This window comes from Ictalurus punctatus, chromosome 2 (genome assembly GCF_001660625.3).
Source record: "Ictalurus punctatus breed USDA103 chromosome 2, Coco_2.0, whole genome shotgun sequence".
In the NCBI taxonomy this organism is placed as follows: domain Eukaryota; kingdom Metazoa; phylum Chordata; class Actinopteri; order Siluriformes; family Ictaluridae; genus Ictalurus; species Ictalurus punctatus.
This window is the reverse complement of record NC_030417.2, coordinates 10,450,273-10,473,921: the sequence shown is the minus strand read 5'-3', so window position 1 is coordinate 10,473,921 and position 23,649 is coordinate 10,450,273. Positions and strand designations below refer to the sequence as shown.

Below are 23,649 nucleotides of genomic sequence, written 5' to 3'. Positions count from 1 at the left end.
GGTGTACTTTTTGTCATATCTCTCAGGTGTTTTTTTTTTTTCTATCATTACAATTTTTCATGACTTTGTCAATCAATTTGTTCCTAATAACTTCATATCATTGTTTTCAGTTTCTGTTTTAATTAGTGTTTTTTCTGGGGGACCCCATTCAAAAGTACTCAATTCTTCCAATGCAGTTTTAATAAATGAAACTATTTATTAAGTTCATGTTTCCCATAGGTCATAATTTAAAGTATCACAAACTATCAGAGAGGGTAGGGGCACTCTGTCAGTCATTCTGAAGGAGACAGACACAGATACCTTCATCATCTGGATGGGGAACGTCCCAGATCTGACGTTTTCAGAATGTGGCTGACGTCACCGGATCTACCCAAGACAGCTGGGGCGTGTCCTGGTCATGCCACCTATGAAGAGGAGAGCTGACACTGACATGCTCCAAGCCCTAATCCGAGCAGCAATAACCATCAACGGGAGTGGGGAAAACTCCACCTACTGTTGTGGACGTCCAACGATCGGCTGGAAAATCTACTCTAAAAAGGTGTAGCCTTTGCTCCTGAAACATAGACAGGAAGGTAGCAAATGTTTGCTCCTCCTATCACATGCCAGTATGCCCTGAGCATTGCATGAGCCACGTCATTCTACACCAAACTGCCTGTAGCATGTGGTGTTCATAGTTCAATGTAAACACCATTCATTTTACATTATGTACAAATTGAAAAATCTCAATTTGAATTACAATTATTCAGCATTTATTTTGACAGGGGGTCATACCGAGACCAAGGTCTCTAGCTACTTTTGTATTGAAAGACAAATAATAATAATAATATATATATATATATATATATATATATATATATATATATATATATATATATATATATATATATATATTTTAAGTTTGAATGACTATGGGTTTACTTCAATTATTTTATTATATATATATATATATATATATATATATATATATATATATATATATATATATATATATATATATATATATATATAAAGTTTGAATGACTATGGGTTTACTTCAATTATTTTATTATATATATATATATATATATATATATATATATATATATATATATATATATATATATATATATATATATATATATATTTATAATATTCAAAATATATAATATTTTGGGGTCACCATATAAATAGAACACAATGTTCATTGAAATGACTGAAAACTAAATGATACCAGAATCAAAGGATGGTAAATAAGCTTTTAAGTGTGGATTATACTTGGTATAAAAGCTGCAATTTGTATTAAAGAAAAGTATAGATTTTCATTTGACACTATATGCAAATTAACTCTAGCTTTCCTAAAATAATACGTTTTTTTTCAGATAACATTAATTACATAACTAATAATGTTTTAAGAAGAAATAACTTAACATTTAGCTATGATGGTTGTATGACTTTATCCCTAATTAATAAACCAGAGGCAACCGTTGCGATGAAAAGTGTTTAATACTTAAATTTTTTTTTTTTTACAGTATTTATTCTAACAGTTTTTTCCCTATATCCCTGCATGATATCTTGATTAAACAATAAATTAAAACAAATAAAATAGTTTAATTCTAACAGCATCAAAAGACTTTATATATAAAGTATGCAGTTTAAGCTTCATTTGCATAAATAAATGTATATTTTGGGTAAAAGTCTTGTAAGAATTTCAGATCTGTTGTTTTATCAAATTACCACAGTCACCTGCAGTGTCATGGCTTAATTTAAATACATAAATAAACAAATCAGTTAAAAAAAAAAACCTACAGTACGCATGCGTAGAACACGTATCCCAATACTTTGTGTCAGTGATGAGTGAACACTGGGCACGATAAGATTTTTACAGCGAATAAAAGTACTAAAATTATTGAAAAGAATTTCTTCTTTATTGTTATTTGTCACTACTGTTCCAAAAATCCATCATTTCGGTTATGAATTAAAACATTACGTATACAACTTAATGCATATAAACGCTGTTAGAACTAAGACTTTTATTCTGCAAAGAAAAATAAATATATATATATTTTTCCGTTGATTTGTAAAAGCCGGCTTCAAATTCAAAATGTCGATTCTTTCTCCCCACCTGCATTCGGATAGAGTTCGTCTCTTGTATATGATTGGCTCGCGGAAGCATTTTATACACGCTAGCCATTAAATGCAGGGTGTAATTGGTGGGCCAGGACATTCCAACGAATCAAAAAGCAGGAGGCGGGGTTTGTCGGAATACGGGTGGGAATAGAACGCATGCGCGTTGCCGAACTGTGAACTGAGGGGCGGATAAGCAGCAGTAGCAGTGGTAGCGGCGGAGAACTAGCGGGCAGCGGAGGGATTTTTCTCGCCCGCTCCGACATGGCCGGACAGCAGTTCCAGTACGACGACAGCGGCAATACGTTTTTCTACTTTCTTACGTCCTTCGTCGGTTTAATCGTCATCCCGGCCACCTACTACCTCTGGCCGCGGGATCAGAACGCAGGTGAGGAGGAGGGGAGGATGTGCTGGAAACCGCGTTAGCATGCATTTACGCGAATAAGCCTCTAAGCTAGCTAGCTAGCTAGCTAGTTAGTTAGCTAGCTAATATGACCTCTCCATGTTCTTTTTTTATTTTTATTTTTTTTAGCATTTTGTATATGTAAACTATATATGTAAAGGAATAGCGATTTGCGTAAAATGTCAACGCTAATTTGCTAACGCTTAGCATGGGAGGATTGCTAGCTAATTTATGTTGCTGTAGACGCAAACGCGTATCTAACGTCACTGGCGTAATTTACGTAACGTCAACCGCGTTACGTTGTGTTACGCAATGCAAAACGGATGCTAATCATAATCATGTTATTTTTGCTAAAGCTGAAGTTGTTTATTAGTCGCTTAACACCGAACCAGACCCCTGCGTGCGCTGTAGCTAATAGTATACCAGTGTTTATACATCGCACATCTGGAATAACACGTTCACAGCGTCTCTAAAGCAGTCACGTCTGCAGTCTGACGTGTCGATACGGAGCCAGTGTCGCTGCCTACTCTCTTCAGGGGGAAAGTAGCTGAAACACACTCGAGAGAAGTCGCCACGTGATATCACGGCCTCATTTGCATAGCCATTGATTCATCGTGATCCAGTTAGACTACATAAAGCTACAATAGAAAGTAGTTTTATCGGAATGCAAAATGAAAGAATATTTTCGTTTTTTTAAAGAACATTGGTCGTTGGGAACAGTGGGGATGAGTGATTGGTTGTTGGGAACAGTGGCAATCGTTGGGATTAGTGATAGTTGGGATCATTGGCTATCAGTGATAGCAATGATTTGTTGGGATCGTTTGTGATCAGGGATCGTTGGGTTCAGTGATGGTTGGAATCAGTGGTGATTGTTGGGATTAGTGATATCAGTGACTTGTTGGGATCAGTGACGGATGGGATTGTTGGTGATCAGGGATGGTTGTGATCAGTGGCGATTGTTGGGATCAGTTATAGTTGGGATCGTTGGTGATCAGGGATTATTGGGATCAGTGATAGTTGGGATCGTTTGGATCAGTGATAGTTGGGATTGTTGGGATCAGTGATGGGTGGGTTCGTTGGTGATCAGGGATTATTGGTATCAGTGTCGATCGTTGGGATCAGTGATAGTTCGGATCGTTGGTGATCAGGGATTGTTGATATCAATGGCCATCATTGGGATCAGTGATAGTTGGGATCGTTTCGATCAGTTATGGTTGGGTTCGTTGGTGATCACGGATTGTTGATATCAGTGGCGATGGTTGGGATCGTTTGGATCGGTATTGGTTGGGATCAGTGATAGTTGGGATCATTGGTGATCAGGGATTGATGGGATCAGTAGCGATCGTTGGGATCAGTGGCAATCAGTTAATTCGGCCCACGTGAACTTGGGGGGATAAAAATACTTGATTGTGGTCTTGTGCGTTTCAGGTGGATATCAGACAGCAGGATGAGCGGTGATGAAACTAAGTTATTATTAAGCCTAATCATTTAAGGCACAATCTACTGTCAAACATAATTCTGTCTACTGTCTTTCCATAGTAATAACAACATACAATAATTTTGCCATAAAATAACTGACACTGAAAAAGATTACAATTACATGTTAATAACAAGGGGAAATTACACCTTATATATTAGTCCTTATATTAAGTCCTGATCTACTTTTCTTACAACACAATGGATGGATATTTCAGTGTTCAATTTGTTATTACAAAATAAACGTATCGAAATTTTATGTTCTGTTTGTGTCCGTATCGTATCTTCTCGTCTGGGGATATGTCTCGTATCATGGCTTCAGTGTATTGTCTGATTCCATGGCAAATATGTGTATATACTGTACAACTCACTTAAAGATAAGAACTGTTACTTTGTTTACAGTTCATGCTGTGAGCAGACATTTTGATTTGAGATCACTTGCTGAACTTCACTTCTCACGTTCCCGAGTAGGAATTCTGGTGGCGTTTTCTTTTTTTCCTTTGTTTTTATTTTCCTGGTCGGAGATCGGAAATGACCATTTATGACCTTCAAGTGAATGCAGCAAAAGCTCCGTAGGACTGTGATTAGGTTGTTTTAATAACCTTTTTTTTTTAAAATTTTGTTTCCTTACAGAGCAGTTGCGGTTGAAGAGCTTGAGAAGAGTTCATGGAAGATGTCTGTGGTATCGCCTCAGGCTTATGAAATCACAGCAGAGCATTGTCCCGACACTAAAGTAAGTGTGTGTGTGAGTGAGAGTGAGACCGAGGAGGTCACGTTTTTTTCGCATTAAAACTCAGTGGTGTCAAGCGTCATACCTGACAACCTGGCAAATTAGGAGTGTGAAGAAAATTACTGTAGGGTGTTATTTCAAGTCTTCGATACAGACACCAAAACTATATATTTTTTTCCCCAGTACCTTTTTTTTTCTTTTCTTCTAAAGCTCTTAACTTACTGTTATTGGAGAATAATCAACTTCGGCATTACACCGCGCTTGTTACACCGATTAGTCCCCCTCCAAAAAAAATAAAGAAAGAATTGTACGGAGTTGTATGTTTAGTTATGAAGAAGGGAAAGAAAAAAAAAGCATACAAAAAATGACACTTCTCAATTTTTTTAATTTTTTTTATAGCTTTAGGTTACAGCTTGATAGTTTTATATTTCTGTCCGTGTTGCCATGGGAACTGTAACCGTAAACTGATTTATACACTTAAGAACGTGCATGACTGACATGAATATCAGAAGTGAAAACGCAGTCTTTTAAAATATTAAAATGGATTAAAATTGCATATTAAAAAGATTAAACATTTTAATTTCCTTTGCTTGTTCGTTGTCTCAACAGAAAAGCAGCCCTGCTGTTTGGTTGGGCAATATTTATCTTCCTGGCATATAAGGTGTCTAAATTAGATCGTGAGTACCAGGAGTATAACCCCTATGAGGTCCTAAATCTAGATCCGGTAAGATTTCTTATTTTCAAATCAAAAACAGGATTTGTTTTGTATTGTATCGTGCTTTTTTCATATTTGTTTATTCTAATGGCTCTGTACTGTCCGAACATCCCTGAGGAGAGTCTGTCTTTCTGTGTGTGTGTGTGTGTGTGTGTGTGTGTGTGTGTGTGTGTGTGTGTTTTTGCGTGTAGGGTGCATCTGTGTCAGAAATCAAGAAGCAGTACAGAGTGCTGTCGCTAAAATTCCACCCTGACAAAGGAGGTGATGAGGCCATGTTCATGAAGATCGCTAAAGCTTATTCAGCGTAAGGACTGACACACTGCATCTGGGCTGCATCCTTCTGTTTTTATTTACTTGGAGTTACGAATATGACGGTGTACAGTACACGCTATTTTGAAAACTTTATATGCTTTAAAAAAAAACATTTATTTATTTTTAGTTTTATGTGATTGTACTGTATATGTTATAAGAACTTCAAACTAGCACTAGGAGTGGTAGCTACTGCTGAATAAACAAAGTCTACAACCTGGAGACTTTAAAAATGCTCATGTACTAGACCTTGTCTGGAACAGCACCCCCCCCTACCTCAACACGCTCTCCTTGAGGTTTACGTTCCCTCAGGCAATCTGCGATCGGTTAACAACCGACACTTAGTAGTGCCTACTCAGCATGGCTCAAGGTCCCTGTTCAGAACCTTCAAAGTATCTGTCCTTCAGTGGTGGAACGAACTTTCAACCTCAATCCAGACCACAGAGTCTGTCACTATCTTCAAAAAACATGTACAGACTCTTCCGAGAGCACATAACTAACCCGTAAAATGCAACCCCCCAACACACACACACACATTATTAAATAAAAATACAAAAAAAAAAAAACTATTACACCTCTACTCTGCACACTTTTTTTCTATAGAACTTAAAGATTTTGTATGGTAGCACTACTTGTATTGTTCTCCACTTGACATATCGCTTTGCTTGTATTTCCTCATTTGTAAGTCGCTTCGGATAAGTGTCTGCTACGTGAATAAATGTAAAAATGATCGTTTGAAACATCAATTGAAACCAGAGCTCCAAAGTTGGTTAAAATGACGCACTTCTGCTGCCTCTTTCTCAGGCAACGAGGCACATGGCAAATGTTGTATGAAAGTTTTTTGGGGGGATTTTTTTTTTTTTTTACGGGCAGAATGTGGCACACTGGAGCTATTGCACTATCTGTCAGTTTTCAAGTGCAGATGATTCCTGTTTTGGTAATGGCACGGACTCCCCATGAAAGAACACAAGCACATGACCAGGATGCTCTCTCTCTCTATATTTTAACTCTATGCTACAGACACGATGTGTGACTGTGTGTGTGTAACCCACACAGATGTTGGGTTGCACTAGTGAAAAACATGTTCTGTTGACAAGATGGCGCGTGTATGCGAAGCTTTGTTGTTGAATATCAAGTGACCGTCTGTATATTGTTCCTGTTGTTGACAGTTTAACCAATGATGAATCGAGGAAAAACTGGGAAACCTACGGCAACCCAGACGGCCCTAGAGGTAAATGAACCAGTTCAGCACGAGCGCTTTTACGCTTTGTTTAGTACTTTACCATCTCAATCTTTTGTCTTTGTGTCTCTTTCCTCATGCAGTCGCAAACTTTGGAATTGCACTTCCTGCATGGATTGTTGATCAGAAGAACTCCATGCTGGTAGGCTGTTTGAAGCTTATTAAACCATTTCAGTTATTTAGATTTGGTATGGTTTTAATTTCCCGTAATGGCTCGGACAGTTATGTAAGCACTCGCTACCGTATATCTCATGCACATCTGGAGGATTAAATAGTCCATTAGATTTCATTCACAGTGATGTTAAACATACTTAAAGCTCCGTTTCTCTTGAAAATGTTCTGCTGTTGATGGAACCGTCCTCATGATCCTGTGTCTCAAATCAGAATCCTTCACCCTACACTCAAGTGTTTACTAATCTGCAAAATCCAGAAGATTGGTTTCCCTAAATGGCCTTGTTTTAAGAGGCTTAAAAGGTTTTTAAAAATGTAAAAACACACTAGTAGGAAAACCGGCTCGTGTTAGTTCTCTGTGATTTGAGACGTTGTGTGTTAGTTTGTTTAGTCAGTTGGGTACACAGTGTGTGCTGTGTACTATGCGTATCCAGTATGTGCGCTGGGAATTACTGAAGACGTGCCAAACGACCACAGGATATTCGGCGGCCATCTTGCGTACGCGTAGTTAACGGCATGTATGATTCAGCGTTAAGGCAAATCACAGGTTTCTCTAATGTGTTATGGGTTTCTCTAGTAACATCTCATATTATTTACTGGCCCAAGATGGACGCGGCACATAATTTACACCTAATATCTCACTTATGGCTGTGTTGGTGTATTAAAACTATACCATATTATAGTGTAATATTGATTTTCACAGATCTGAGGCAAACTGATCTTGTGCATGAACTCTGTGTGTGTGTTCGTGTCTGTACACTGTTTGCAGGTGCTGCTGGTGTATGGTTTGGCCTTCATGGTCATTCTTCCCGTGGTTGTGGTAAGAGAATTGTTTTAATAGCTAATTTCTGATACTTCAAACCGTATAGATTTACAGATAGGAGTTGTGTAATGATACTGCACGATTTAATGTGTGTGTGTGTGTTTGTGCCTTTGTGTTTTAAGGGTACATGGTGGTACCGTTCCATTCGTTACAGCGGCGATCAGATCCTTATTAACACAACCCAGCTCTTCATGCACTTTATGTACAAAACGCCCACTATGAACATGAAACGTAAGTTTGAGGTCTGTGGAGTAAAACCTGCACATAAGGAAATAGCAAGCATAAGCCTCCTTTAAATATACAAATCAATCAAACTTCTTTAGTTGATCTCGGTAAAACGCTCTGCGTCCTCTTCTGTGCATACACACAACACCGTCGCCGTGGTAACCTCATATCTTATTACGAGATGAATTTATTGTAAATGGTCATCTACTAACCCACCATGAGAAAGATATTTAAAGATTTGTGTGTATAGAGGTGACCTGGGCTGATGAACTAGCGCACAGCTTTGGAACTGTCTGTCTGTCTGTTTTGATGAGCACTGAATGCCACGTTCTGGCTGAATTTCGGCTTACGTGCTTATCCGCAGGACTGGTGATGGTGCTAACGGCGGCCTTCGAATTCGACCCACGTAGCAACAAAGAAGCTATTATAAGACCAACGGACAACATTGAGGTTCCACAGGTATGGACTGTTCATGCTAATGCTATACACTGATGTGGTGCTAACATTTTCTAGTGTTAAATGTCACGAATATATCTGATTTGCAGTATGATTTGCTAGTGCTAGTGACCTCTAAACATGGAAATCACCTTAAATTTGCAGAAAAGTTGGGGGAAGAAGGCTCTAAAAAAATTACGCACAGCTCCTTTAATGTTTGTCCCGAAGTTTTATAAATAACGGTCTTGAATCAAAAGTAGTGCACACTATATGATTTGAAGTCTCTCGTGTAACGTTAACCGTTCAGCGACAGGATTTTCTCCGTCTGCGAGAGATCACGGAGACTTCCTGCCGGTTTGATTTTCTCGTAGTATGAAACTTAGTCGCAAGCACAGCGAGACTATTCACGAGAATCCAGGAGGAAATCTAAGTTATCTTCTCCCACGTGCAGCAGATCCCTGAACCCACTTAACAGTCCCTTTATTTGTGTGGGAGAGCGCAAGGCAAAATGTAAGCTTAAAGAAATAATAAATCTTTTTTTTTTTTTTTTTTTTAAGTGACAGTGTAAAAATAACAGGTTTATCTCCCCACTCCTCCCAAAATGAAAAAAAACTTTGTTAAATATAGGTAGGTGCAACAATTATTGGCACCCCTATGAATTCATAGGAGAAATCTATTTGAAGTATATTCCCATTGATTTTTTATTTTTTATTTTTTAGTACACCTGAGTGACTAGGAACAGGAAGTTGTTCAACCATGACTCTATCGCACTGTATTATATTTTTCATCCCTGCTGTAAATGTTCTGATGAGGAATAACGTTTTCTGAGGAATCACGTGTGCTGCGGCGTGCTAGCCTAGTGTTGTTGGGAAGTCATGCTGTCTTGATGTGTTTGTAGCTGATTCGGGAGCTGGGGAACATCAACGTGAAGAAGAAAGAGCCTCCATTTTGTTACCCCTACAGTCTGAAAGCTCGCGTGCTCGTCCTCACACACCTTGCCCGGATGGAGGTGTCTGAGAATATCGAAGAAGGTAACCCTCTCTAAATGTAACACGGTAATAAGTGTCCCGATTGTCCGATTATGACGTAACGAGCGTCCCGATTGTCCGATAAATAGCAAAGTTTAGTAGCTGCGTTTTCCTGGTGGATATTTGAATGACCGCTAGTCTGAAATATAACCTGTTATCTCGAGACATATACAGGAACTCCACCTCAGTGATTATTTTCAGTTTTGATGTGCAACAGTACAATACAAAGAGGTAACAGGACATTAGTCAGAGGAAGCGACGCTACCTGTCGTCGTCATTATACAGCACGAGAGCGGCCTCTGGAGGCGAAATAAAAACTATCACTGACAAATTTTGCTGTGTTATTTGGAGTGGTTTTTGATTCATTTGGGATGTCTCTATTTTTATTTGTTATTTGGAGTGTTACTTTTTGGTTCAGTTTGGATGCATATCTTTTTACTTTAATATTTATTAATAAAATTATATATATAGTTTTAGTTTTAAATTTATATAGATCATTTTAAAAAGTACAGTAAATTTTTATTGGTGCATTCAGTACTGTTTATTTTTGGAGTAACATTTAACAATATTTTCCTTTTGATTTGACTATTTTCATTCAGTATCAATTTTAAAAATTATCGGTTGATTAATTGGTAGTGCCCAACTTGGTTATCGTTATCGGTAAAATCCACTATCGGTCAACCTCTAGTAGGACAAGCCAGTGGCTGTTTTGCATATTAATGGAGTTTTAAAGATTATTTGTTAGCCTCGAAATTCCTGAAAATGTCAGGTTTTAATATTTTGCACATCACCCCAAAATTTGTTCTTAAATTACAGTTGAAGTGACATACATTTAATTGCTGCTTGTTTGTGTCTCTCTCTCTCTCTCTCTCTCTCTCTCTCTCTCTCTCTCTCTCTCTCTCTCTCTCTCACTCTCTCTCAGACCAGCGGTTTGTGGTAAAAAAGTGCCCGGCTTTGCTTCAGGAGATGATCAACGTCGGTTGCCAGCTTACGATGATGGCTACCAGCAGAGGAGGTATACAAATGAATTGTTTTAGGATTTAGAAGTACAACACTGTTGTAGATCAGGTGTTTTTTTTTTCTTTTTCTTCTTCCCCCATGCTGAATGGTTTATATGATTGGTGTACACAGGATTCCGTGCTCCCAGACTGTCCTCCATCGAGAACTGTATGAAGCTGACTCAGATGGTGGTGCAGGGGCTACAGGAGGCCAAGTCTCCTTTACTGCAGCTGCCTCACTTTGAGGAAGAGAACCTCAGATACTGCATCTCCAAAAAGGTACACAGATCCGTCTTGTATGTTTCAAAGCTTCAGTAAGGTCGATAGTCCAAGATTAGCATATTATGTATTACGTATCGTCTTTCCAAAGCATATTAATTTCTATATATCTGTTAACTCATTCGCTCGCGTTCTCCATCAGTATAAAGTACGGAGCATTCAGGACCTGGTGAGTCTGAAGGACTCGGACAGGAGGAACATGTTGAGGTTTCTGGGTGAGGAGAAGTATGACGAAGTTATAGCAGTCCTCGGAAGCTTCCCGCACATTACCATGGAAACCAAACTTCAAGGTAGGGAGCGGAGGCTTTGCTTCAGTGGCCATGTCGACATCTGGTATTCCAAGTGATGCTTTAAATCGCGTTGTCTTTTCGTGTGTTTCTTTTTCTTTTCTCATTACCATTAAGTGCTGGACGATGAAGACAGTAATAACATCACAGCAGGATCCATCGTCACGGTTACGGTCACCTTGACACGGAAGAGGATGTCTGTAAGTAATGCGTTTACATGTGTAGTTGACCTGCTTGGTGATTTGCCAGCAGGGTAAATGTAAATTGTTGTGTGTTTCCATCTGCAACTATAGTGTGTGTATTTAGAAGAGAAAAGCAGTTGGATGATGTGACTATAAGACTGCTGTGTAGTGTACAGTACTGCAAATCATAAATTCATCAACTAGTCCACCAGGCAAGTACATGCAGGTGGGGAGGAGCCTAGGTTAGTATGTGAGATGGAAAGGTATGGACTAGATACAGTATATTTGGCCTTAGATCCCCACACAGTAAAGGCTCTGGTACCAAACATCTTCCTCCAGAGTTCCCACAGGATATATTGGCTTCAGGTGGATGTAGCAATACTCACCAGTATCAAGCTTTGCAGTTGAAGGCCCTGTTTCAGTGGACATTAGGGGTTGGCTCCATGAGCTTTCAAGTCTCGGGAAGGAAAACTACTGTTTGCACCAAATATCAGTTTCTTGGAGAAGGTCGAGCATATGCTTCAAAGGGTACCCGTGTATATCAAGTGCTCATTTTGAGAATGACTGTGATACTTGACGGTTGTGAGCGGACTGGTGGCCAGAAATGGTCTCCTGGTTCTGAACCCGAGCGGTGAGATGTCATTATATTCCTGTGCAAGCCTCGTTTGATCACCAGTTTGTGTACTTGGAACCCAAGTCAAATGTCAGTGAGCGATTTTATAACCGTGTCATCAGACTTCAAGCCATATGTGTGAACACTTGGGTATAGAGAGTAGCAGAGCTGTCCACTGACCACAACTTGATGAGTTTGGTGAGTTGGATTTGTTGCTGCACAAGGCGGTTGCTGGACCGTCTCGCAGAAGCTATAGTGAGAGAGGTGTCCGCATACTTTTGGCCATGAAGTGTATTCATAATGAAATAAAAAATACTGATGTTAAAAAAAAAGTTTTAAAACATATTTATTACCTAAACAAATCTTGCCCTAAGGATACAGTTGCATTGCAGTGTACGTACTGCACATCTGAAAAGTAGATTAAGTCTGAACTGATCAGATCTGTAACTTGTCTCATCAGTAAATGTATGCTAAAAAAAAAAAAAAAATGTTTTTTTTGCTAATGAATAGGGATCTTTTTATCAGCTTTGTTGTTATATGTTCAACCCATCTGTGCATCCAGAACACACTTTTCAGATAAATGCGGATTTAAATGTGTTAAATGATAAATGTGTTTGTGTTGTTGGTCATTAAACTATTTTTTCTTTTTTTGAAATGTTGGTCTGAGGCTCTTTACCTAGAATGAGTTTGATGCCCCCTGTGTAGAATGGGGCATATGGGGACATAGCCATGGAGAGACTGCAAAGTGTTATTGCTAAATAATTTATTCACAATATCTTCTAATCACCCTTTATCACATTAAATGATGATCTATAAACTAAAAAAAAAAACTAAAACATAAAAATGCGTAAAATGAGCCACCGTGTACGGGCTCGTTTTTAATCTGCCCGAGGAGATGAACGATCAGGCGATCGTCGTTCAAAATTGTGCCTCAAACTCCAGTGTGTCGTTTTCTGGATTGTGTGTAGTTACAGGGGGCATCCACAAGAGGTCAGTGTAACGTAATGTTTTCAGTGTTGATGCACGTAAAAAGGAGAATTAAGGCTGAATTTCAGAAAACTCAGGGTTTGATTTATTTTATTTTTATTTGTCAGTTTGCATGAATAATAGCGAATTTGTTCTGATTTAAACTTTACAATAAAGTTTAGATTTACAATATAGAAACCCATACTGTGATGCATCGTATCAGTATTTCTATTTACTTGGTCATAAAACGTAGCTGTTCAAATGTTTTTACTTTTGCAACTCGTTGTACATTTATAAATTATTATGACTGAGCTGGTTGTTTAGTAATCGTGAATTATTTGTTACTTAATAAAAAGTTTGTCTCTTCTTGCCTCAAGCGGGCGTTTTGATTGTTTTCCGACGTTTTTTCCCTTTTTCTCCTGTAGTCCATGGTCACAGTGATTTAAAGGGGAATGCTGGTGCTGTGTTTCACTCATTAAACGAGAACCCGAGTACAAATGCTACAAAGTTAATGCTGTTCTTGAACCGAGTTACGTAGCTCATTCACGTAACCGGAGCATTAGTAGTGAAACATTACTAAAATACACTGCCGAATACTTCTTTTCTCCTTTTGTCTTGTTTGTAATTATATACTTCTGCTTGTCTGCCCTTTCAGGAGGTTTTTGAGAAGGCGCAGGAGACTCCGGCGCCTGTGGAGGAGGCCAACACGGAGGAGGCGGTACGCCTTTAATAACAGTCAAATATTTCGGCTGTGGTTTAATACTCATTGTTCGTATTTCAGCGGCAAGCGATTCAAGCTGTTTTCCTAAATTATTTTCAGCAAGCTGATGGCACTAAGAACAAAATGAAAGTCTGGCAGAACAAGAGTAAAGGTGCTAAGAAGGCATCCAAGTCCAAAAAGAAAAAACTGACGAAGAAAAAGCCAGTCTCTCAGCAGCAGGTCAAAGGAGACAAGGCCAAACAGGCTAATGGCAATGTGGCAGGAAATGTAAGTGTCCAATCACAGCTCTGATTAGAGGCGGGTTTTCCTTCTACTGTCCAAAATGACCTTCGATCGCTGTTGTGGCTCTTCCAGGAAATGGCTGCAGCAGCCAAAGAGGAAGACGAGGAGGTCTCTGACAAGGGCAGCGAATCGGATGAAGCGGAGGCGACCAAGGACTCGCCCAGCGAGAGGGATGATGAGAGTGACAAACAGAGCGACACGGAGGCAGACGAGGTCACAGGAGATGATGAGGAGGTGTGCGCGCTTTTTTGGGGGGGGGGGGGGGGGGGTCAAATTAAAGGTTGCTCGCTTGAATGCAAAGCTTTGCGAACGTAAATAATATTTTGTAATGCGGCCTGTAGGAGTGGGAGGCCCTTCAGCAGAGCATCCAGCGGCGAGAGCGGGCCTTGCTGGAGACCAAGTCAAAGATCACGCATCCTGTGTACAGTTTGTACTTCCCAGAGGAGAAGCACGAGTGGTGGTGGCTGTATATCGCTGACCGCAAGGATCAGACGCTGGTGTCCATGCCCTACCACGTCTGTACTCTGAAAGACACGGAGGAGGTGAGGGAGCGCTCGAATGTCGTACGAACACTAATTTAGTGTGGTTTGGTTTTCTTTCATTCGATTAAAGCTGTTAGATTGCCCAGGTACTTCTAGACATTTTTGTCATTTAGCAAACGTGGCCCAAGATTTGCTCAAGCCAGTGCTCATGGCTGCATTTTAAATAATAAAAACGTATAAGATGCATGTTGTTCCAATGCAAATAAATAAATGTTGTATAAATGGAATTAGTTTGCATGTATTGCGGGAGAAGGAGAGTGTATGTGTGTGAGAGAGAGACTAGCTGCATCTTTTCCACAGCAGCTTGTTGCCAGGCAACATCCATGCTGCAGTGTCTGTACATTTAAAGAAACAGTTACTGAGCAGACCGATCGGTGCGCCATAATTCACAGAGTGACACAAACGTGCTGGCCGTGTGTTTCATCAGGTTTTATAACTAAATCAGCATCCTGTTTGTTTCATTAGACTTATTCAAATCATTAACGTTCTTTATCTTCCTTTTGTGCAGGTCGAGTTGAAATTCCCTGCTCCATCCAAAACAGGGAACTATCAGTTTTCAGTGATTCTGAGGTCAGACTCGTATATGGGACTGGATCAGATTAAGCCGCTGAAGGTCAGTTTCTTTGCGTGTGTGTGTACTGTAAAGTTCGTCTCTAGTGTCCGGGAAACATTTTGGTCGCTATTTCAGTATATGTAGCGTGTGGGGGAAAAAATTTGTCAGTTCTAGGCCGAGGTCACATGGTTGTATGGGTAAAATGCTTTCTAGTTTGGAAGCCATACACACACTGTGCGTTTCTGCTGTTCCCAGTTGGAGGTGCATGAAGCGAAGGCCGTGTTGGACAACCATCCACAGTGGGACATCCCCGAGACTGAGGAAGAGGAGGAGGACCAGGAGGACAGCGACGGAATCGAGGAGTCGGAAGAAGACGACGAAGACAATGACTAATCCAGCCAACCCTATATGAACTGACTCACACACCCATGTGCCCTGTCATGTTCTCACTCTCACACACACACACACACACACACACACACACACACACACAACTTTGCAGCTCAAAAGCGCCGCCATACTTAATGTAAACACAAACGTGACATTTAAGAGGTATGTGATGGCCCTCCACGGTTCCTTTTTAAAAAAAAAAACAACAAAAAAACAATCATGCTTTCTTCACTTTGAAATCAAAAATGGCTGCCGGGTCGCTTTTCTGAAGTCCACAATGAGGCGTTTTACCAACTGCCATTTAAGAGAAATAAATAGACTGCTTCCCTTAAAACAAACACCTCACGATCATGTTTAAAATTTTTTTAAAAAAAATATATTGATTAGACATTGTGCGTATTTTCTTTCTTCACGTTTATGGTGTACTAGATTAACTGATCAGGATGCGGGCAGTGTGAGCTGGACAGGCTAATATGTACACATGGTGTCGAGTGGCAGGGCTTGCTAGGGAACCGGAGGCGTACGTATTAATCATCTCATTTTCATTCTAGTCAGAGGCCTTGGAAACTCTGCGTCAGCTCTGCCCGTGGCGCTCATCGTCTCTTCCTCGTGCCCATTTCATGAGGTCGACATTCCACAGCCGGGACTTTTTCGTGCGCTCTAACCTTGATAATGGACCAGCTGTACGGTTTAGTGTGTCTTGGTCCTAATACAGACCTGCGTGAAGTCACAGGTAGATGTAGCTGTTGTTTTTCCTTTTGTATATTTTCTTAGGGATATCTTTCCTCTAACGCTAAAGATCGCTGCAACATCCGAAGGTGTGGGTTGACTTCGTGTCTCCTCTCAACCCCCCACCCCCACACTACTCCGTGGCACTGTGTCTCTTTAGGATTTTGTTGGCTTTGACAGTGAACGACTTTAATGTGAGCGCGAGTTCAGGACGGTCGGGGAATCCATATTGGCATCCCACAACAAATTTTCATTCTGCTCATATTGATTCAAATCTGAATCTTGTCACATTTAGCTCACATTCCACTTATATGATGTGCTTTATTCTTACTGGACAGTATAGAAAGCATCACTTGTGAATACGTTAAAGTTTTGGAAGATTTTCATTCGTGTTTCCCGCTGGCACACTTTTTTTTTTTTTTTTGGCATTTACGTTGACGGCTTTAATTATTTCGACGCCAATAATCAAATCCAGTTAATCCATATAATAAGCTTATTTAAACTAATTTTTAAGAAAGGCTATGTACACAATGGGTTATTTATATGATGTGAAACTTTATTGCCTTCATTTCAGTGGGTTGAAATCAGTGGGTTGTGACTCGGTCAACGGTGTGGTGAATGTAGGCTCTTGACGGCAGGCCCTGCACCCCCCGCCACCCTTAGGGTTTTGCTAGTATTTAGATAAGATACTTTGTCTATTTTTGTATCTGTTAATTTTTGTGATTTATATAGATATATTTCATCGGTGTGTTTTGGCGTAGTTACGGAGAAGGAGGGGGTCGGGGGTGACCAGGCCGAGGCGACGTACTGTCTTGCGGTTTCAAACAGTCGATTGTGTGGTCTGTTTTATGTCAGCCGGATGAGCAGAGGGGAAAACTACAGCTTTATTCTCTGTCCCGAGAAGCTCTTTGTTTAGGCTTTGACATGTCTATAGTAGTGATGTGAAGACTACTAATGCCCTGGATGCCCCCAGTCTGCCGTCAGGTCCCTGCTATATTAATAAAAGAGGGATGGATTTAGCCTTCCTGTGGACATGGTTATTTTTTATTTCCATCTCAAAGTATTTCTCAGTGGGGATTATTTTCAACATTATTATTATTATTATTATTATTATTATTATTATTATTGATGGCTGTCCGGCATGAACGTGTAATTGTGGCCCGTGAGCTCTGTTTAGTACCGCTCTCTGAAAGATGTTCTGCAGGCAAGCATGAATTGTGGATATGTATAAAATCTCTCTTTAATTCATTTCCCCTTTTTTACGTCTTCTGTTATGATTTTTTTTTTTTTTTTTTAAACTGATAATGGATGACTTGATGGACCCCAGTGGCACGTATGTATTTTAAAGGTTCATCTTCTCATTTTTGGTAGCCAGTCTTAGCCCTTATTGTTTCCCTCTTTTGAATTAACATTAGCATAAACAAAATGCTGTTTGTGTCTTTTAAAGAAGTGCATTGTATCTTGGTTTAACATTCATATTCTCTCTCTCTCTCTCTCTCTCTCTCTTCAGTGATGTACCAAACGATACACATTTTTCCAGTTGGGTAGACAGTTTAGTATTACAGATCCCCACAAATGTAGTGTCCTTTAGAACGGTGTGTATGAGAAGCTGTGACATGGAAAATATGGTGAAAATAAGCCTTTGTATTCTCACACACACACACACACACACACACACACACACACACACGCACTGTTATAGGCTAATGAAGGCTTGACATGTATAGCCCAGCAAAACAAGCCGGAGCTGAGGTGTAGTGCCCAGAAAACCAGTATGTCTGCCACTTTTGTTTACAAGAATACTCATTGTAAAAAAGAAAAAGAAAAAAAGAAAATATATATTATTTGTATTTAAGTCATTTCAAATAAAATAATTTTTAAAATTACCTTTTTTGAGGGTGGAGAGATACCTCAGATAATCACAGACACTATTTAACACACCTACTGTTTTTCTGGTACAAAGAATTTAGGATTTCCCAAATGCACAATTTTTTTTCTCTCTCTCTCTGTTCGGATTGAACATCATTTTCATTTTAAAAGACTCGGAACAAAACTGAGCGCAACACATTCATTAATCATTATCGTGTGATGAGTGACAATTGCTGAGTTTTTACTCCGAAAAATACTGCGTCAAAGTGGATTTTTCAAAAGTGGATGGAGGGAAATGTCCACACCTTCTCTTGCTCATGTGTTAGGCTACTTTTATTTCCCAACTGAAGTGCACAGCTATAAATAGACTTCATCAATGGTTGGAAACTCTCTAATTTCGGGAGAGGTTACACCGCTTGCGTTACTCTGCAAACTTTAAGGCTTTATTTATTTATTTATTTATCTATTTATTTATTTATTTATGTTAATGTTTAAAACTATATATATATATATATATATATATATATATATATATATATATATATATATATATATATATATATATATATATATTAATATATATATTAGTGTGTGTTAATCCACTTTTGAATTCATTTCCGCATCCTTTTTTTTTTTTTAAACACACTGTGCAGACCCGTTATTTCACAGATTCACCGGTTTACTGTTTCATTTTCCTGAGCGAGAAATAAATAAATAACCCTAGAGGAAATAATAATCACAATGGCTATTAAAAAAAAAGGAGAGGGCGCAATTTTCCTTAAATATCCATCCTTAAATATCTTTTATAATAAACAAGCTGTGATAGTTTATAGATGTAGAGGTTATTAAATATAGTTCGGATTAAATTTAGCCCACACGGAAAGTCCACTTCCGCATTTGATTAACTGAGGAATGCGCATTTTGGCGTCTCCTGGGTTTGGGTCAAACCCTTTGCGCCTTTTGCGCATTAATGTCAAGACTCATTTATTTATTTACTTACTTACTTGTTTAATGAATCTATTTATTTATCAGACCTCCAGGAGCCGACGATTAATTCAGTAGGCCTATAACACGAAGGAGGTTTGGGTTCTACATTAGTTTACAGTTTGCTCTGCTTGTTTCAGGGAGCTGTTTAAATGAAGGCTGATAATTTAGCGCAGGTTTGAAAAGTTTTCCAGATGCAACCTTTTTTTTTTTTTTTTTCAGAGCATGCTTTGGGCACTTTTGATAAATGTCAGTTGTAGTGATGGCTGTGTGTGTGTGTGTGTGTGTGTGTGTGTGTGTGTGGTATGTGGCGGGGGGGTTAAACTCATGACGGATTGTAAATAATAAAAGCTTTCTGGATCGGTGTGTTACATAAGCACCACTCAATGACGAAGGAAAAAAAAAAGCCCCAGAGGCAAACTGGACGCATTTGGGAATCCGTTCAAATCGTAAACACCGAACCGAAGAGCTTTCCAGCTGCAGGACTCTGCTCAGTGATGATGATGATGATGATGGAAGGGAAATGATACAGATGTTTGTTTTTTTTATTTCCCCCAAACGGGTAGCCTATAATCGGAAATCCCGTACTGCCTTTTTTTTTACGTCCTTTGCACAAAGCCAACGTGAGCAAATAATAAAAATTATATATATATATATATATATATATAAGTAGTCTACAAATAGCCTAGATAAACATATCAATAAATAAATAAATAAATAACCCGAGGTTCCTCGTGCTATTTAGTAATTAGCTCCCCCGCGAGCTGAAATCCGCGCGGTGTCTCTTCTCTCTTCCCTCTTCCCGCAACCCGAAAAAAAAACAACAAAAAAAAAACACACACTTCATCCGCATCAGCGGCGCGCGAGGATCAGCAAACCGAGCTCGCGGCTTCCGGGGCGAGGCGCTCCGCTCGGTCTGCACGCTCCAGACCCATGAGGACCAACTAGCTAACTAACAGCCATAACATCCATAGACGCAGAGGTAAAGTGGATATCTGCTTGGCTTAACATTTTTTTTTTGTTGCATTGCTGGACACGCGCGCGTGCGTGTGCGTGTTTGTGTTTAGCGTATAAGAACCGCGAGCGCGCGCCAAGTTCCCAAACACAGCTCGTGTTTTTGGATGATTCCAGGCGACGTTTCGGATGTTTATGGTTTGCAAATAATGTACTGTTTGGAGACCAGCGTTTGTTATTACGATGCGATCATGCACTGATGTAGATTGAACTCGCACTTGCACGCGGATGTTGCCATGTGTTGTAGGCTACAGACAGGAGCAATCTTATCTACTTTTTTCAACCGTTTGGAAACGAATACGAAACAATACATAAAGTTTTAACGCATTGCACCGGGATTGTTATTTTCGCACAGAAAGCTGTGTATTCTCCTGGGATGTGCCCCACCTGCGCGTTCTGCGTTTGCCTTGTCAACAAATCTCAGTATGTTATTTTTAAGCCTGTGCACACAGCTACTATGAACCATCACACACACCATCCTACTTTCCAAGCGGCTTCCCTGTGCATCCTGTCCTATTTGCAGGTCCATAAATATGCTTTGCATATTTGCAAGTGACAATGACCCAAGCTCGTTAATAGTTTCTGTGGAGTGGCACGTGCTCATCACCAAGGGATCTAATGATTAAACGTGGTTATGTGTTTTTAGAGGAGCATGGTGAAGAGAATGCTGAAAGAGAAAGTGCATTAGACAGGGATCTGCATTTAGTGTTGTTGTTTTTTGTCTCCTTTTAAACACACACACACACACACACACACACACACACACACACACACACACAAACTCAAATGCACTGTGCACTGGGGTGTGTGATGGGACCCTGAGGCAACTTGCCAGCCTGAATAGGGAGACACACACACACACACACACACACACACACACACACACACACACAGAGTCTTTATTATTGGATCAGACAAGCCACTAGAGATAGGCTCTATGTGTATGAGTTTTCATAGTTGGAAAAAATAAACCATCCTTGCCAAGGAGCCATCCAAAAAAAAAAGAAAAGAAAAATCTTTACAGTAATATTAAGCTCACACACTTTTGGTGTGAAAGAGACGGGTAAATAATTAATTCCCGTTGACCTTCAGGCCTGTTCTCTAATAAGAAATACAGCGAGTGAATCCTGCACTCTTCTCAAACCTGGACAAGGTCTATATATAGTGCACGGTAAAGCAGTGGAACAAGGCTGATTGCTGATGTATGCGTAAAAAATATTCACGTTTATTTGGGAGTATCTAATTTTGCTTGAAGGATGTGACATTTGGAGTTGAAATTCAAGGTCATTTATGTTATGGACTAATAGGGGATGTTCAATCTTCAAGTCCTCATCAATATGAAAAGTGTTGCAATTTGACTAATTTAAGCCAATGACACTTCGATTTGCTCACCTTCCTAGATTCAAGAGCTACCGTGCTCTCTTGCCCCACTTAGCCCCCTAAGGAGGGGGAGGGGGGGGGGGGGGGGGACTAAGGTTGCTGCTGGAAGAGGTATCAGTGAGGCCAGCAGGGGGTGCTCAGTCTGTGGTCTGTGTGTGGCCTAATGCCCCAGTATAGTGATGAGGACAGCACTGTCTTTCGGATGAGACGTTAAACTAAGGTCCTGACTCTCTGTGGTCATTAAAAATACCAGGGTACTTATCATGGCCCCCTAATAATCCCTATCTCTGAATTGGCTACATCACTCTTTCCTCTCCACTAATAGCTGGTGTGTTATGGGTGTTCTGGTGCAATATGGCTGCTGTCACATCATCCAGGTGAATGCTACACACTAGTGGTGGTTGAGGAGCCCCCCCCCATTATTAGTGTGTGCCTTGAATGTCTTGAAAAGCACTATTTAAATGTAACTGTAAACAAGTGACAATAGATGCCTTTGGGGAAAGAATCACGCTGCCCCATTCTCAAGGGAGGAGCAGATGACAGGACTTTTAAGTTACTGTACCAGGGTTTACATCAAAATTGGGATTGTGTAATACTCCACGGGCCACCAAGAGCTTGTTTGATAGCAAGTAATCAGAATTCAATTAAATAAATTTCCACAAGTGAGTTCAGAGAGAAAGACATTTCTTTGCAACATAAGATATGTTGCAAAGTGTTGGAGAGAGAAAGGGGAGGAATTAGGCTGGAATCACGGTGTGGAGGTCATTATATTGTGTGGATGATGTCTATACTTTAGAAATGCGTATGACCTCCACGGAGACCTTGTTTCCCACACAAATGCTGAGAACAAGAAGAACAAAAATGTGTCTCTGGCTTTTCCAGTGTGTGTGTGTTTTTTTTTTTTTTTTTTTTTTTTTTTTTTTTTTTTTTTTAAACAGTCCGTACAGGATTTCGGAGAGTTTTTTTTTGTGATTGTTGTGGCCAAAAATGCTTGATTTTGCTCAATTATTTCAAAATTTGCGAAATTGTTTTGTGGAAATCTACTTGAATTGGAGAAATCACAATTGCATGAAATTGTTTTGCACGGTCTTTCACAGCGATGTTTGTTGCTAAATGAGACCTTTAAGCTGTACTCATGTTCGACGCACGTGAATCAAAGAGGACTTTGGCTGAATGCGTGTTGTGATGATGTCACACGATGAGTCTTGGGACCAAATCTGCGGAAACTCTGTTGTCATTTAAAAAAACTGGCAAGCTCCAACGAATATTGCGGCGCTTGCTTGATTTTGCTTTCATTTCTGCGATCAAAAAATTGCGAAATCCTGGAGGGATTGGTTTTAGGTCTATTGTGTGTTTTTGAGATGTACAGTAGATGTTGATGAAACCTGGCAACCCTGGTTAATGATACAGCATTAACTCACTCGTATGTGCGTGCCTCATAGGCGACGGGAAATCACCTGCTGTATTGAACATGGTTGAGCAGAGGGACGTCTAAAATTGCTCAAAACGAACTGTTAGATTGGATAATACGCTGGATGGCTGGATGTTGTCTGCATTTGATGAGATTACTCCAAAATTACCCCCGATACACTAGATCCTATAGTGTAAGTCAACTGTGATATTCTCTCGACTTCATTTTGTTTGAGGTTATGTCATTACTAATGTCATCTTGCCCCACCAGAATCAGTGTTCACATGTGGATGGAACTCTACTGAGTTTGACCAATGATGGCCAACCTGCCTAGCTGACTAACTACTGCTGTAATTATGAACGTTCCTCAATTTAGTTTGCAGAGTCACAAGTCTTGACGTCTCATTGACTGTGATTAGGTTGGCAGTCAAATCAGGTCATTTTATTAGATATAGCCAGTACATTTCCATATCCAGCCACAGGTTTTCACTACACAAACCCTGCAATGAGCTCAATCCTTTCAGCAGGTAAAGGAATAAAGTTTGTTCATCTAATGAAACTACTAAAAGCTTTGATTTGATTGTAATGTCCTCTTGGCTCGGTTACACTTGACTAGTTATTAGCAGCTTTACTTTGTTCCACCTGTTCTGTCCAGTGTTAAGGTGCACGTCATGAAAACAAATGCCCTTGTATGTGGTTGCAGGTAAATGGAAAGACAAACAAATGACTTAAGGGCTCGGCTGGATCCTTGTCAGCTGCGCTTCAGTACTCTTTGAACTTTGAAGTCAGTGA

The 23,649-nt window shown here is 39.8% G+C and overlaps 2 protein-coding genes across 3 annotated transcripts in view; both read left to right on the top strand.

Annotated features, from left to right (window-relative positions):
* The first annotated feature begins 2,271 nt into the window (after positions 1-2,271).
* Positions 2,272-18,086, top strand: sec63 (SEC63 homolog, protein translocation regulator). The gene is made up of 20 exons (XM_017452500.3): positions 2,272-2,491; positions 4,616-4,715; positions 5,322-5,436; positions 5,619-5,731; positions 6,906-6,967; positions 7,060-7,118; positions 7,917-7,967; positions 8,093-8,201; positions 8,560-8,654; positions 9,529-9,661; positions 10,581-10,673; positions 10,790-10,935; positions 11,078-11,225; positions 11,340-11,422; positions 13,639-13,701; positions 13,804-13,971; positions 14,059-14,220; positions 14,328-14,528; positions 15,037-15,141; positions 15,337-18,086. Exons 1-20 carry the CDS (start codon positions 2,368-2,370, stop codon positions 15,472-15,474), a joined length of 2,268 nt encoding a protein of 755 aa, XP_017307989.1. The 5' UTR covers positions 2,272-2,367; the 3' UTR covers positions 15,475-18,086.
* A 1,651-nt stretch (positions 18,087-19,737) lies between these two features.
* Positions 19,738-23,649, top strand: part of scml4 (Scm polycomb group protein like 4) — a 37,927-nt gene continuing 34,015 nt past the window's right edge. Inside the window, exon 1 of one of the 2 annotated variants that reach the window (XM_017452522.3) lies at positions 19,738-20,035. The gene's annotated coding sequence lies outside the window, so the exon portion shown is untranslated. The remainder of the gene's footprint in view (positions 20,036-23,649) is intronic. The other variant, XM_017452512.3, reaches the window with a different exon arrangement.